Here is a 16,828-nt window from a genome sequence, read left to right as displayed (position 1 = left end):
TCACAGCACACATGTGGAGGTCAGAGGGCAATTGTGAGAGCGGGTTCTCTCTTCCCACCACAGGGTGCTGGGGATCGAACTCAGGTGGCCAGCCTTCGGGGCAAGCACCTCTACCCACTGAGCCACCTCGCCAGCCCTGAGTAGCTACTCTTTTCCATACAAGGACATCGATTTAGACGAACTAAGCAACGGTCCACAGATAACTCACAAGCAAGGGAACACCCACACTGATCTCATCAAATCTGCCCCAACTGTAGCAGAGAAGCAAAATGCAAACCACAAAAGCAAACTGTGGGCCAACCCAGTAAAACTTCTGCTAGTGCATGACAGACGGTGTCCCTGTCACCGTCCTGAAACGGCCTCATTCCCTACTGACCTGATCTAATATCAGGGAGTGCTTCCTTTCTCCGCCCCGTACCCGTTATCCACTGTGTCAGGACAGGCCATGGTAGCTCCTGTCAGACTTCTGTCCCTTTTCCTTCGCTGTACTGCCTACCCTTCCCGACAACCTCAGCCTGACCATTCTTCAGAAGTCTCCTCCCTTCCCTCCGGCTAGGACACTGGACTTGCACGGGGACAGCGCCTCGCCGCGGCCCTGACCTGAGGTAATGTCGATGCTGTGTCTGTCCTCCTCAAGCCTTCTTATCTTCTCCTCCAGCTCACTCTGCACCGTATCGTACAACAAAAGCTTTTCACTCTGCACAGAAAGACAAGAAAGAAATGCCAGGTCATCTTAACACACGCTGGTGTGCTTGCTTTTTTGTTGGATCTTAATGATTTCTATGCCCGCAGTTCTGAGGACTAAAGCAAGGGTGTGTGCGTGCTAGGTAAGTGCTCTGCCACAGAGCTACATCCTCAGCCCCACAATCTAAATCTTATAAAGAAGGAATGTTCAACATATAAAAGAAATAAAATCAGGGAACAGTTATAAAAAACAGATTTAACTAAGTAAAATAACATCCTGTTTAAGAATTGGAGTCAGAGAGATGGCTCAAGGCACTTGCTGCTCTTGCAGAGGACCCGGGTTCAGTTACCAGCACCTATGTGGTGGCTAACAACCATCTGTAACTCTAGTTCCAGGGAATTTGATGCCCTCTTCTGACTTCCATGGGCATGAACACACATACACACACACACACACACACACACACACACACACACACACACGCACGCACGCACACACATGCACACACATACATAGATAACACACACAGGAATAAAAAAAACAAAATTTTAAAAATTAAATAAAATAGATCATATTGGACTTTTACTGTCTCTACATCATATTAAATATAGCAGTATATGACAAGAAAATTATTTAGGTAAAAATGTTACTGTCATTTAAAGTAACTCAATAAAATAATACATTTCAGTTAGATTTCAGTTAGAATATACATAAGCAATAGACTGACTCAGAGAAAATGGACATGTTAACTGAATTATGAAACTATAGATTAATTACGTCATACTCACTTACTAAAACAAACAAGATAGGAGAGAACACTTACCTAGCATATTAAAGGCTTTATGTTCAATCCTTAGCACCACAAGAAAATAAAAACATGAATAAAACAGACAAAAAAAACAAAATAAATAAATACATAGATAGACAAATAAAATAAACCACTGGGGTCTAGAGAGGAGGCTCAGCAAGTAAGAGCACTAACTGTTCTTTCAGAAGACCCAAGTTCAACTCCCAGCACCCGCATAGCAGCTCACAACCATTTGTTGTAACTCCACTTCCAAGGGACCCAGCCCTTCTTTTGCCTCCTCAGGCCCCAGGCATGCAGGTGGTACGCATGCAGGCAAAATATCCACATGCATAAAAATAAATACGTAATTTTAAATAATAGTAAAATAAATAAAAAAATAGTTTTACCAGATCAGATTAGAACCCAGGCTACAAGGTTTTGTATTGTATTGGTTTTGATTGTATGCCACTACAGCTCTTTTTATAAAAATCATAAAATGTATATAAATACAAAGGCCCTTTTCATAAAAAGCCTACAAGGCTAGGCATGGTAGAAAAGGTCTATAATCCTAGTTTCATGGATGGCTGAGGCAGTGGGATCCCAAGTTCAAGGGCTATCTGACTCCAGGTTGAACTCAAGGTCAGCATGGGCAACTCAGTGAGAGTCTATCACAAACTAAAAGATGGCTGTAGGTCAGTGGTAAGCACTTGCCCAGTATATACAAGGCCCCAGGTTCAATCCCCACCACAAGATTACCTCAAGTAAATACTGGGAGATCATAGATACGACTGTCTTATGAAATCTACTGTAATAGACAGGCCTTCTTGTCGGGGAAGGTGGGGCAGGTCACACCCTGTAGGTAGCATGCCTATATGTCAATCATGAACTCTTCTGATAAAACTTTGAGATTTAATCTGCACATACCTGAAGACTACGCTGTACAGTAGGGAAAAGACAGGAGTTAAAGACACAGCAGTCTGTCTAGGCCAGACTCTGCTGAACTTGCATCTCTAATCTGAATTCAGAGGCTCAGGTGTGGTGAGTACCCTGATGGGGGAGTGAAAACTAAAGCAAAAAATGCCACATGAAAAATTATAGCAGCAGATGCAGGAAAGGGGGCAAGAGAGCGAAATGGGGTGGATAAAGGAAAAGTACATGATACAAATGTATGAAATATCATAATGAAACCTATTGCTTTGTATACTAAAATAGTTAATAAGACACTACAGCCAGGTGGTGGTGGCGCACGCCTTTAATCCCAGCACTCGGGAGGCAGAGCCAGGCGGATCTCTGTGAGTTCGAGGCTAGCCTGATCTATAGAGCAAGTTCTAGGACAGGCTCCAAAGCAACACAGAGAAACCCTGTCTCAAAAAAACCAAAAAAAAGACACTACATATCAGGGCTAGGGATATGGCATAGTCAGTGAAGTGCTTGTCACATAAGCACAAGGACCCCAGTTAGGACCCTAGCACCCACTTAAAAAGCCAGGTTTAGTAGTGCATTCCTCGTGAGTTTGAATGTAACTGGCCCCCATAAGCTCATAAGGAGTGGAACCATTAGAAGGTGTAGCTTTGGTGGAATAGTTATCGCCTTGTTGGAAGAAGTGTGTCACTGTGGAGCTGGGCTTTGAGGTCATATATATGCTCAAGTCATGCCCAGTGTCTCAGTTCACTTCCTGCTGCCTGTGCAAGGTGGACTCTCAGCTCCTTCTCCAGCACCATGTCTGCCTGCACAACACCAAGTCCCACCATGATGATAATAGACTGAACCTCTGAACTGTAAGCCATGTGGTCATGGTGTCTCTTCAGAGCAATAGAAACCCTAACTAAGACACTCCTGTAACTCCAGTGCTAGGGATACAGAGACAGGAGGATTACTGGCTTGCTGGCCAGGCAAACAACTCAACTTAGCAAATTCCAGGCTCAGTAAGAGACCCTGTCTCCAAAACTAAAGTTGAGAAAAACTGAAGAAGACATCAGATGTCAATCTCTGGCCTCTACACCTGCATGAACATACATTCACATGTAGCCATGCATGCACACAAACATGAATATACACATACATACATACACAAAATAAATATGTATTGGGATGAAAATAATTATCTCATTATATGCTGTTCTCAATACTTCCTTTTGCTTGTTCCTCTGACGTATGAAAAGTCTTCTGAAATATCCCAACTCGATCTGCATTATATGCTGCAGGAACTAAGAAGTTACAGAAAAGAGAAAAGGGAAGTAGGCCTCCTCAAGACAGGTCCCACGGCAGCTGTCAGCAGCGGATCCAGTTCCCCAGCAGAGACGGCTTACACGAAGAACTGAAGTGATAAGGCTTTTGCTCTTATGAATATGAAGTTACACTGGTGGATTCTCTTTTGCTTTACACTAGTAAACTTGCTCTAAGTGAAGCAGAAATTCTCTAAGTGCACTAACCATTCTTCATGATTTGTTTTAAAAATCCACCAAAAGAAACTGAAATATTGACACTTTCAAGGCCTTTCTAAAAAATACTAGCTATATACTCTACAGCACATAGGTTGAGGGTGGGGCTAGGAATGTAGCCCAATTGGTAAAACTGTTAGTCTAGCATGCACAAGGCCCGGGATTGTGTTCTTAGCACCTCATAAATCATACATGGTGGCACACACCTCTAATCCCAGTCCTAAGGAGTTCAAGGCCAGCCCCTGATCAACATAGTGAGTTCCAGGCCAGCCAAGGCTACACACTAGGATCCTGTCTCAAAAATAAAAGACAAAAGCATAACACTGGATACATGGGACCCCATTTCGGAAAAGAAATAAATTACAGAATGAAATGCCTTGAATCTATTCTCATTTCAGTCCGGCCCTGAATTAGCCACTTTTCTCAATGCTGTGGCAACTATGTATCTGGCAAAAGCAACTCAGAAAAGACTAGTTCATTCTGGCTATAGTTTGAGGGAGCTGGGCACATTGCATCCAGTCAAGAAGCAGAGAAATAGTGCTAGTGTCCAATCCGATCCTCTTCACTGGCTCCAGGACTCCAGGCCGTGGAACTGCTGTCCACATTCAGGGGCCACGGAACTGCTGTCCACATTCAGGGAACGTGGAACTGCTGTCCACGTCAGGGGCTGCGGAACTGCTGTCCACATTCAGGGGCCACAGAACTGCTGTCCACATTCAGGGGCCACGGAACTGATGTCCACATTCAGGGGCCATGGAACTGCTGTCCACATTCAGGGGCCACGGAACTGCTGTCCACATTCAGGGGCCGCGGAACTGCTGTCCACATTCAGAGGCCGTGGAACTGCTGTCCACATCAGGGGCCACGGAACTGCTGTCCACATTCAGGGACCGTGGAACTGCTGTCCACATCAGGGGCCGTGGAACTGCTGTCCACATCAGGGTGGCTCTTCCCCTCATTTGAACAGCCTCACAAACACACATAGCATTGTTTCTAAATCCAGGCAATCTGACAAGAAGATTAAGCTTCACACCTCCTTTCTGGAGAGACTTTCCTCCTTATTCTCCAACCCTGCAAGACCCTCAGAAGCCTCCCCACAGAAAGAGAGAAGAAACCATACTTGGGCAGCCAGAGAGCACCTGGAAAATAAAGGCCACACAAAGTCTTTGTTTGCCTGCAGTGGTTTCTCTGTTCGGTGGGTGATTTTGTCTGAACATTACTACTTACAAGGGATCCATTCCTCCGTCCTCACCCTCAGACTGAACCTATTCATTAGTCCTTCCCCAGGCTGGCATCCTCGCTATCATTAGGGCAGGTCTAAGGACCCCAAAGTTCCATTTTTGTACTACCTTCACACTGACCTGTGTTCAGAATAAATTTCCCTTTGGTAGTCTCTGGCCTTAAGCGTCTCACAGTTCTCAGCTTCCTTCAGGATTGGAGCCCTGGGAGATTTTGAAGGAGTAGCATTATCAGAGTGACACACCATAGTAGCCAGGACTGGTGGTGCATGCCTAGGAGCCCAGGACTTAGGAGGTGGAGGCAGGCGGGTCAGGAGTTCAGGCTAACATGGCTACATAAGTGACTTTAAGGCCAGCTAGGCTACATGAAACCTTGCCTCACTAATGCCTCAGGCTGGCAAGATGGCTCAACAGTTCAAGGCACAGGTGGGACAAGCCTAGCCACTTACAATTCCATCCCCAGAACCCACACAGAAGTAGAAGGAAAGATGTGACTCTACAAAGTTGTTCTCTGACCTCCACATGCACACTGTGGCACATGCACCACACACGTCATACACACACACACACACACACACACACACACACACACACAAATTTAAAAAAAAAAAAAAAAGCAATGCACTGAAAATTAAAAAAAAAAACAAAAACAAAAACAACTTAGAACAGACCTTTAAACCTTAGGCCCTGGCTACAGGAAAATTCTAATAGTAAACTTTCAAATCAAACGCAAATCCAATGGCCATGGATGATAACAAAAAAATAAGTTTAACTCCATCTGCAGGGCTACAGTGGTACTTGGTATGCACAAGTTACTGCTGTCACCTCCAGAACCTCCCCCAAATTAACTAAGGAGTTCAGTTTATAAAATTAAATCTAAAAGAAATTAAAGATACGCAGTTTTCTCAGAACAGAATATTCTGTTTCCTGATTAAAAGGCTCCCCTGAAGCTGAGTAAAGTAATGGACTCCTGCAACCTTTGTACTTGGAAGTCTGTCAGAAAGACTGCTACAGGTTCAAAGCTAGCCTTGGCTACACAGGAAGACCCCATATCAAAAAATCAGAAGTTCCAAGTATCCAGCACAATGAATAAAAGAGAGACCCATGCTTCACTGCTCCCCACCCCAAGGATGAGGAGGAAAATCCCAGATGTACTCGGGAAGCACACAGGACAGGAACAAAAGCAGGACTTCTCAGAAGCAGTAAGGAGCCAGGCCTGGTACACACTCGGGAGACCAAGGATGCTGAGGGTGAGGACCAAGAGGGCAAGGCCAGTCCTGGACCCACAGCAAGACCCCATCTCAAAAAGAGATAACACAACAACTGGGTGTGGTAGCACACGCCCTTCATCCCGGCTCTAGGCAGGCGGAGCTCTGTGAGTTCAAGGCCAGCCTGGTTGCAGAGTGAGTTCCAGGGTATCTAGGGCTACACAAGCAAGCATCCTGAGGTAACACGCTACCACCTGTAGCTCTGTGTTCTCTACTGAGAGTCACGATGGTTTCACATGGCAAAGATGTGGTAGGTTGAAACAGTTCCTAGGTACTACTAACTGAAAATACAAACTAGTTTTTCCTCCCTAAATGGAGGCAGTGGTTAGCAACACTTTTTTTTTGGGGGGGGGGGGGAGACAGGGTTTCTCTGTGTAGTTTGGAGCTTATCCTTGGAACTTGCTCTGTAGACCAGGCTGGCCTCGAACTCACAGAGATCTGCCTGCCTCTCCCTCCGGAGTGCTGGGATTAAAGCGTGCGCCACCACTGCCTGGCTTTTTTTTTTTTTTTTTTTTTTGGTTAGTAACACTTTAAATGAGCAAAATACAGCAGAAATCTAGGTCAAATAAAAGTAACTTCTACCTTGTTCTCTTTGTTCAGTCGGTCCAGGAAGGCCCAGCCACCACCAGGTCATTAGGAGAGCAAAGGCAGCACGCATGACAGCCACACCTCTACCCTCAGCCACGCTCACACAGCCCTGACCACCAAACTACAAAGGACATTTTCAGCTACTAAGTTTTGGAGTAATTGATTATAAAGCAATACAGAGCCGTCACAAGAGATCCCAAACACTGACTTCTCTCCACCCTTTCTCCAGATGCCCCTGAAAAATACTCTACCAAACTGAGAGAGAATGAGGTCTAGCACAGGAGACAGGTGAAGGTGAAGAGATCCTTCACGAGGACAGAAATGCAGTTTGTCCCAGGAAGCACGGAGACGGACGGACGGATGGGCGGACGGGGCAGGACAAGTAGAATGAGACAGGATGCTGCAGAATGGAGGAGGAAAGTGGAGGCAGGGAGCTGGGAGACTGCTCCCAGAAGACAGTGCGTCACAGGCTGATGCATCTTCTAACACACTGGTCACAAAGCTAGACCAGCATCAGAGCTTCGGTCCAGGACACCACCAGACCACAGTAAGACACCTTTAAAGGAAGAGGCTGCTCTGATGGTGGAGGGCATGACTTTAACCCTAACCCAACTGAAAAAGGATCACAAGCTCAGGTTTACCTAGACTTCTCCCGAGTTTACAGGAAACTGAAGAGCGGGTAGAGGAACACAGACAGGGACAGCCAAGGCAGGCTCACGCAGATGGTGGCTTCTCGTCCCATCCTGCTGTGAGAGGAAACAGCAGGAAGGCATGGGGGCAGGTAAAACAAGATCAGTGGGGAAGGGGATGTGTAGGAGCCCTAGGAAATACTTAAGCCAGCTCCACTCAGCAGACTCCCAGCCTGGCGCCTCCCACCACAACGAACTAAAACAGATACTTTGTTATATTCCCCTCGAACTAAAACAGATACTTTGTTATATTCCCCTCGCTTGGTCTGTCCCAGATGTTCAACTCTTTGTTAAAGAGTTTTAACAAGCTCAGCCAACTCCCTCGACAACTATCAGCACCCCATTACAGTAACATGCACTTTAATTTTTTCACACAGGCTTGGGCGGAGGTCAATGAAACTGTAATTTTTACTTTATTTATTTATTTATTTAATTTTTTTTTTTGGTTTTTTGAGACAGGGTTTCTCTGTGTAGCTTTGCACCTTTTCCTGGATCTCGCTCTGTAGACCAGGCTGGCCTCGAACTCACAAAGATCCACCTGCCTCTGCCTCCCGAGTGCTGGGATTAAAGGCATGCGCCACCACCGCCCGGCTTGACTTTATTTTTTAAAAGTAACAACTTCAGAAGATTTTTCCCAAATCTGTAAGAATCTCTGGGGAGAACTGAAAAGAAAGCAGGTAAGTTAACCTGATAGTATAACTTAGCACAAATTCAAGGCCTACCTGGACTACCAAGTGAGTTCAAGGCCAGTCTGGCCAAAATGTATGCTGTGTTATAGGAAGGAAGGAGGGAGGGAGGGAGGGAGGGAGGGAGGGGAGGAGGGGGGGAGGGAGAGAGGGAGAGAGAGAGAGAGAGAGAGAGTTCATTTCGAGTGGGCAGAGGCATATCTGAAGAAGCTAAAGCAGTAGAAGGCTGAGGTGGGTGGCTTGATTGCCACCAGGGCCATGGTGATGTCTGGGCCTGGGCTGCTGCCAGGGCGCTTGTCTGTGGCTCCTGATACCACCAAAAGCAGGGAGGACAGGGCTGTAGAGAGCTGGCCGGACCCTCACTGGCTGAAGCACTCAGGAGAGAGGCTCCTATACCTCACCTGGGCAGCACAAGAGCTGACCCTGTTCGCAGGGGTGTGGTCAAGCTGTCCCTGAGGGCATGCAAATGGGAGAGCATGTGGTGGTATGGGTGAGGGAAAGATGCTTTCCTCCCCTCTCCACCTGCAGCGGGTGGGGATCTGACCCAACCCTCGCCAGCTGCAGCACTCACTCAGGAGAACTAGCCCTGCACCTTGTCTGGGTAGCACAGTGAAGCTGAACCTGTAGACAGGGACATAGCTGGTACCACCTCCCTGACTGTGGTGTGGTGATGGGGGTGAGGAAAAGATGCCCTCCCTCCTTGCCCCTATTGCCTCCAGCTGGTGAGGGCACTGACCCTCCCCTCTACCAGCTCCAACACTCAGGAAAGCAGGCCCTGCACCTCATCTGGACAGCAGAGTAGAGCTGACCCTACTGACAAGGGTATGGGTGAACTTCCCAGAATGGGAGATCTGACCCCACCCCTCATCTCCATATGGTGGTATAGACTGGGGAGAGATAAACTCACCCCCTTCACTGCCTATAGCAGGTGGGAGAGCTGGCCCTGAGGTCATAAGAGCAGGAGAGCTGTACCTGCCCCTCACCAGCTTCAGCACTTGGGAGAACGGCCCCTACATCTCCACTGGGCAACACAGTAGAGCTGGCCCTGAAAGTGTAGGTGTGGGAGAGCCGACCCAGAGGACGTGAAAGCTGGAGAACTGGCCCTGCCCCTTGTTCACTGCTGCAAGGGCTGAACTGGCCAGAGCAGTGCTGGAAAGCTCGACCTGGTGGTAAGGACAAGAGAGAGCTGGCAGGCTGACCAACCCTGCACCTACCCAGGCCAGAACCAGGGTTAAGAGTTGGCCCACCCCAACATCCACACCATTTGTGATCTGTTGGAGCACACGAAGGGATCAGTCCTTCAGACCCAAAGCTGCAGGATCTCCACGTTATAGGGCAACAACATGATATCCAAGAGGAGTCCCAGTGAGGGCCCGGCATGGATAGTGTAATAGAAACCAGAGGCCTTGAACCAGACCAATGACTCTGCAGTGAACACTTGCACATAAAGATATATGGAGAAAAGGGTTTACTGCATGACTCACTATATCATACTACAGCTTCCATGATAAGATTTTCCTTTTTTTTTCCTCTTAAATTTTTAGTTTATTTTGGGGAAGAGCCTGCAAGGGCAGAGGGTAAATACAAAGGGACAGGAAATGAATGGATTGGAGATGCATGACGTGAAAGACACAAACAATAAATAAAAAGAAAGTTTAAAAAAATAATATGAAGTAAGTAAAGGGCCAGGGACAGAGTTCAGGGTGGAGCTCCTGCCCAGCATGTGCAAAGCCTGTGTTCAGTCTCAGTACTGAAGAAGAAACAATGCTAACCAACAGTAAACGAAGGGTTATTCGTTCCCACCACAAAGACAAAAGTGATGCAGAAGAAAAGTTTAGGTATACCGTAACTTTTTCCTCATGTTTAATGTAAATTTTAATTGCAAAGTTTTTTTTTTGTTTTTTTTTTGGGGTTTTTTTTTTTTGGTTTTTTTGTTTGTTTTTTTTTGGTTTTTCGAGACAGGGTTTCTCTGTGTAGCTTTACGCCTTTCCTGGGACTCGCTTGGTAGCCCAGGCTGGCCTCGAACTCACAGAGATCCGCCTGGCTCGGCCTCCCGAGTGCTGGGATTAAAGGCGTGCGCCACCACCGCCCGGCTGCAAAGTTTTTTAAAATATAGTTATTACCAACCTCTGCACAGATAGACATGGTATACACAGGTATTATTTGTCCCACGGAAGGAATCAACAGCAGACCATAACTCTGGCTCATGAACAATACTTACAAGTAGGGAAAAAACAAAACCATGACACAATGCCATAAGAAGAAAGGAATGAAGAAGCTCACAGAACACTTGGCTTCTGCTAACAAAAAACTAACCACGTCTAAAGGATAGAAATAGGGCGTAATTCCAGAGGCCGCATCTAAAAGTCACAAATAACAGCCACTGAGATGCAGTTTAAAATACGACAGCACACACTTGTTTACACTGTAAGCCTATGCCTTCAGAAGGGCATGTGCACGTGACCTGCAGGAAACAAACCTTCAAAGAGTATTTAGAACCACAGAATGTGCATGAAACCCTGCTTGAAAATACATTAGAACACTGAAGAGTTGTTCAGAACCATCCGGTTATGTTGGAAAATACATACAAACATGCTCACTTATTAACCATGATTATCTCTGCATGGTAAATTACGATTTCAGTTCCTTTTTTAGACTTAATTTTCAAATTTTAGCAGTAGACATTTACTAAGCTTATAAATCAAAAGCAAACTTTATTTTTAGCCTGTATGTCTGTCTGTGTGTGTGCAGGTGAGTGCATGTGCACACGTGTATTTTGCATGTGGAGACCAGAGGTCAAAATCAAGCATCTTCGATCACTTCCACCTTGGTTTTTGAGGCAGGCTCTCTCAATGAACCTGGAGCTCACCGACTGGGCTGTACTACAAGGTCAGCAAGCTTCAGGGATGTCTCTATCACCTCTGCCCAGGACTGGGGTTACAGCTACTCACTGCCACACACCAGGCTTTTACAAGTGTTCTGGGGATCCACACTCAGGTTCCTGTTGACCAAAAGACATCAGAACCTTGAAGAATTCTCATCAATCTTCTCAAAAACCTGAAGTTGAATTGACTCTGAAGGCCTCTGAGTCCTGGCTCCTACCTGCTACTAAATCAATCAATCAATCAATCAATCTGTGTGTGTGTGTGTGTGTGTGTGTGTGTGTGTGTGTGTGTGTGTGTTTCAGGGACAGTCTCATGTAGCCCATGCTGGTCCTTAATCCTCCCACCTCCCCCTCCCAAGTGCTGGGTTCCAGGCCTATGCTACCACCATGCCCAGTTTTATGAGTTGCCAAGGATGAGCCTCAGGGATTGTGCATGTGTGTGGCAAGCACTCTACTAACTGAGCTCCATCCCTAGCCCCTGCTCTCCAACCTTAATAGTCACTGCACGCCTTGTAGTGAGGCTCAAAGAGCTAGCCTAAACAAAGCATCCCCAGCCTTCTTCAAGTGGGACACTAGTACTCTACACTTCAATCTCCTTCTAAATTGACACATCCTCTCTGCTTTCTCTATCCGTTATTTGCGACATGGATGAACCTTATTCTAAGTACAACAAACCAGATGGAGAAAGACACATGCTGCAGGGTCTTACTTACATACAGACTTAGAACAAACAACGCAGCCAACTCACAGCAGCAGAGGGCAGACTGGGAGTCACCAGGCACTGGGGACGGGAAGGGGACAGGAGATGCTGGCCAACAGACACCACGCTTAGACAAGAGAGAGACCCTGGACCTACTGCACAGCAGGTGACCACTGGCGCTAACACCACACCACACATCTGGAAGCTGCTGTGACAGCAGCTCCTCAATACTGTCCCCGGAGAAAGATACATCTGTTAGAAATGGCTACTGTCGGAGATTGAGTGAGAACGGCCCCCAAAGGCTCGCAGGTAGGAACACTTGGTATCCGGTTGGTGGAACTATTTGGAAGTATTAGGAGGTGTGGCCTTACTGGAGGAAGTATGTCACTGCAGGGATGGGCTTTGAGGTCTCATATATACTCAAGCTACGTCCAATGTAGCACACAGTCTCCTTCTGCTGCCTGCGGATCAAGATGTGCTCCTTCTCCAGCACCATGTCTACCTGCATGCTGCCATGTTTCCCACCATGATGATAATGGACTGAACCTCTGAACTGTAAGCCAGTCCCAGTTAAATGTTTTCTTTATAAGAGTTGCCATGGTCAGCCGGGCGGTGGTGGCGCACGCCTTTAATCCCAGCACTCGGGAGGCAGAGCCAGGCGGATCTCTGTGAGTTCGAGGCCAGCCTGGGCTACCAAGTGAGTTCCAGGAGAGGCTCAAAGCTACACAGAGAAACCCTGTTTCGAAAAACCAAAAAAAAAAAAAAAAAAGAGTTGCCATGGTCATGTTCTCTCTTCATAGCAATAAAAGCCTAACTAAGATACATACATAGAAATTTTAACATATTTCCCTCAGGAAGTAATAGACAAAAACAAACAAAAATAAATAAACGATGACTTTATATTAATACAAACAAACAAATAAATAGGAAGTTGTTATGAGAAACAAGTTGTTTACGTAGTTTTAAAGTTTACTTAGAGAAAGCTGCAATTCCAATCAAGTGATCCAAGTAACATCATCAGTAATGGGACATATCAAAATTGTGCACTCTCCAGCAGAATTCAATAAAATACAGCATCAGTATTGATATTCCAAATTTACAAAACCTTGCTCTTAAATATTAGCAAGTAAAGCCCCGGATTAAATCTGTAGCATCATGAAAAATAAATAAGAGATCATGAAGTCAAGGAAAGCCTAAGGAAGTACTCTACTGGAGAAAACTAACACAGTGTACCCAGCACCAACATGCAGGCTAACAACTGTCTGTAACTCCAGTTCAGGAGAGTCTAGTGCCCTCTTCTGGCCTCCCTGGGCACTGCACACACTTGGTGCACAGCAAGCTAAACACCCACACAAATAAAATAAAAATAAAACACTTTTAAGTCATCAACACTCATACTTAACATTCATAGGACTACAGCTAAAGTCTTAAATATATATTTCTACAGCACAGAAAATATCAATTATTCCTAATTTGTCTTATACATCAAAGACAGTCCTGAAATTTGAAAACTAAATTTCACTTATAAACAAAGGAACAAAACATCTAAACAAATATTACCAATGTGCCTGGCATGGTGGCACACCTGTTATCACTGTCTTTAAGAAGTGGAGGCAGGAGGATGGAAAGTTCAAGGCCAGCTTGTACTACATACACACTTCTTGAGCTGTCTCAAGAAGGGTTGGGGGGAGCAACAGTAGTCTGAGTGTGGTACATTATAGGCATGGACCTTTAAACCAGCACTCAGGAGGCAGATGCAGGTAGATCTCTGGAAGTTCAAGGACAGTAGGTCTACATATCTAGTTCCAAACTAAGTATGGCTACATATTGAGATCTTGTCTCAAAAAAAAAGCAATAGGGCCCACTGCTTTTATACCTGTTCGGATATGGTATATTAAAATAAGGAGGGTTTGGGGCTGGAGAGACAGTCCAGTGATTAAGAGCACTTGCTGGCCTTGCAAAAGTCCCAGGTTAGATCCCCAGCACCCATCTGTAACTCTAGTCCCTGGGAGTCCAATGCTCTCTTCCAGCTTCCAAGGATACCAGGCATGCACAGGTACACAGACATACACTCAGGAAAACACACATACACATAAAATAATATTTTTAATTAAAATTAGGAGTCATTCTAAAACTTGTCCCCTTAATTATTCTTGTCTCAGCTTTTTAAGATATTTAAGTCTTATGAAGTTATTTGCAAAATTAGCATGATGATCCTAAACACTGTTCAATACAAACATGACATAAAGAAAATGCACCTATATTTTTTCTCATAGAAAATGCTACCCTAAAATGTGGACACCAGTTCAGACAGTCAAAAATTGATTCTACAGCCCGATGCTCTAGCTGCACTAGGGCATATACATTCTTGGCCTAAAGTTCTATACTGTGCTAGTAATGCTATAATTTCAGTTGTCTGATGACCGATCACTACCTAGTTCTCGGAAGTAACAGTTGCAGGCTGTGGCTGCAGCCCAGCGCTGTGGCACTTGCCTGTACAGGGCTCTAGGACTGTTTCCAGCACCACAATGTAAATACTTTTTAAAGTAACAGTTGCAAAACTTCTGAAATGATCCCGAGTCTTTCCTGTGCTCCTTTGGGTCCTGTCTCCAGTCCAGCCTCCAGGAGAACTGTGCTCTTTTACACTCACCCCAGTGAGGAGCTAGAGTACCACTGAACGCTGTTTCCCTGATTGACTTTTAAGCTCCTGTGTTCAGAAGGACTCGAGAGATGCGGTTACAGTGAGACGGGACGGTACCTCACAATGCTGGCGGGAAGCCTGGATCTCACATTCGTATTTGTTCTTCACAGACTCTAAGCACAGCTCTCTATAGATTCCTGCAACCAAGCACAGTGATTCTGATTATGTTCGCAATAAAGCGTCTTCAGTGCTTCCCTACTGTCGTCTCCACATAGTTTGTAAAATGACTCAATAAGAAAGTCACAAATGATTCCAACTTTACCCTTAAAAAAAAAGAAAAAAGACTCAGTCAAAACGCATAACAAGGAAGATGAGAAAATAGGAGTTCGTGAGCTAGGAAGAAATCACACGGCTACTTTTTGTTGTGCCTCATACTTCTAAGAACACTCCTAAATGTTCGCTAGAGAATGGTCAAAATAAAAAGCACAATCCTTTTCTGATGAAAACAATCCTCAGGTTTCTCCTAACAGAAGAGAGACAGATAATAAACTCTGGTTTCATCGGGCACACATAATCAAAGCAAGAAATGGATACTTTACTGTTGAAACCACTGTATCCAAACTAGTCTCTTCAGAGTCCAAAGCTCGAAGATGACTAACTGTGTGAGGGGCAGAACAAGGCAGGCCATTTGAGAGTGCTCCCAACGGGCAGAGGCCAAGTGCTAGCCTCACAGGGAACAAGGGGACATAAAACAGGCAGCAAGACCATGCGCATGTCCACATGCAGACTGGCAAGCAGATAACTCTGGATGGGCTACTCAATGCCAAGTCACAGGTGGCCTGGGGACATAATCAGCTGTCTGTACCGTCAAGGAGGGTGGCAGATACCTGGACCTATGCCATCCGCAACATATTCACCCAAACAACGCCACAAAATCCAAGTGTCACAAAGTGTACAAAATGTCTCATGTTCCTACCTGCAACCTTCGTGCGGATCTGCATATTTTCTTGTAAAGTTGCCAGCGGTTCCAAATACTCTGGTGCTTTACCAGCTATGACTTCTTGGAGCTTTGCATCCACCTGACTCAACCGTTCTTTATAAAGTCTTAACAAAGCAAAAATTAAGACATTAATTAAAATTCCCAACAAAGAAGAGCAACATGCCACCCCCATGCATTATTGTTTTCTAGAAGTGCTCGTGTTCCAATAACCTATCAAATGCGCTCCGGCCTTGACTGCAGTCAGAAAACTCACGTTATCTGACTTTATATACATCGTAATATTCAACTAGATACCAGTCCAAGGTGTGTTTTAAATCAGTATCACTCTTTAGTCACAACAAAAAATGCAATTAAACTTCAGGCTCAGCGGCCTTTGTCTGTTTCCTAAAACTACTGGGGAGGGGAGTGAGGAAAGAAGATGGACTGGACAACACAGCAAGAACCATCTCAAAACAATAAAAGTGGAAAAAAAACAAAATGACTATTTTGAGACTCCCAATCTTTGTTTTAATTGAACAACAATAAATCAAATCTAAAAGGAAGGGTTACTTTAAATACTAAGCTTAAAAGAAATAAGGAAGTCACTTTTAATAGTCTGTCACAGTAAGTAAAGTAAAATGAGCTAATGGACGCAGAGATGAAGAACGGAAGCTAAGCACAGCTAGCTCCACACGGGGCTGCTGTAATCCCAGCATTTGGAAACGGAGGCAGAAAGAGCCTAAGTCTGAGGCAGTGTGGGCAATACAGTGAGCACTGCACAGCCTGGGCTACGAGGCAATAAACTACACAGGAGAAGTAAGGAGCCAGTGGAGGCACACTCGGGTGGGATACGCTAAAAGGCAGAAGCAGGAGGATCGCAAGCTGGAGGGCAGCCTGGGCTACACCTTAGGCCCAGTGAGTAAAGGCATTTGCTACCCAAACTAATGACCTAAGTTTCACCCCCAGAACCCACAGGGTAGAAAGAGAGAAATGGCTCCTGCCACTTGTCCTCTGGCAGGCACCATGGCACAAATGCACCCACACATACACATACATTCACACATACGCGCGCGCGCATGCGCGCGCGCACACACACACACACACACACACACAGAAATGCCAGAGGACGCAGGTTCAAATCCCAGCACCCACATGGTTACTAAGAACCATCTGTAACTCCAGTCTAGGGGATCTGACACCCTCTTGTGGCCATCACAGGCATTGTACCCATGGTCCATAGAC

At 45.5% G+C, this 16,828-nt stretch overlaps 1 protein-coding gene across 2 annotated transcripts in view; it reads right to left on the bottom strand.

The window, feature by feature from the left end:
• Nucleotides 1-467: 467 nt before the first annotated feature.
• The window catches only part of Brms1l (BRMS1 like transcriptional repressor), a 28,350-nt gene continuing 11,989 nt past the window's right edge, over nt 468-16,828 (bottom strand). The window contains exons 3-5 of one of the 2 annotated variants that reach the window (XM_059279427.1): nt 15,584-15,711; nt 14,725-14,804; nt 468-697 (exon numbers count right to left, since the gene is read on the bottom strand). In XM_059279427.1, coding sequence (XP_059135410.1) covers nt 527-697; nt 14,725-14,804; nt 15,584-15,711 — 379 coding nt within the window. In that variant the 3' untranslated portion in view covers nt 468-526. The remainder of the gene's footprint in view (nt 698-14,724; nt 14,805-15,583; nt 15,712-16,828) is intronic. The other variant, XM_059279426.1, reaches the window with a different exon arrangement.

Source organism: Peromyscus eremicus, chromosome 14, assembly GCF_949786415.1.
Source record: "Peromyscus eremicus chromosome 14, PerEre_H2_v1, whole genome shotgun sequence".
NCBI classification, from domain to species: Eukaryota; Metazoa; Chordata; class Mammalia; order Rodentia; family Cricetidae; genus Peromyscus; species Peromyscus eremicus.
Note: the sequence above shows the minus strand (reverse complement) of the source record. Positions and strands in the feature narration are given on the sequence as shown.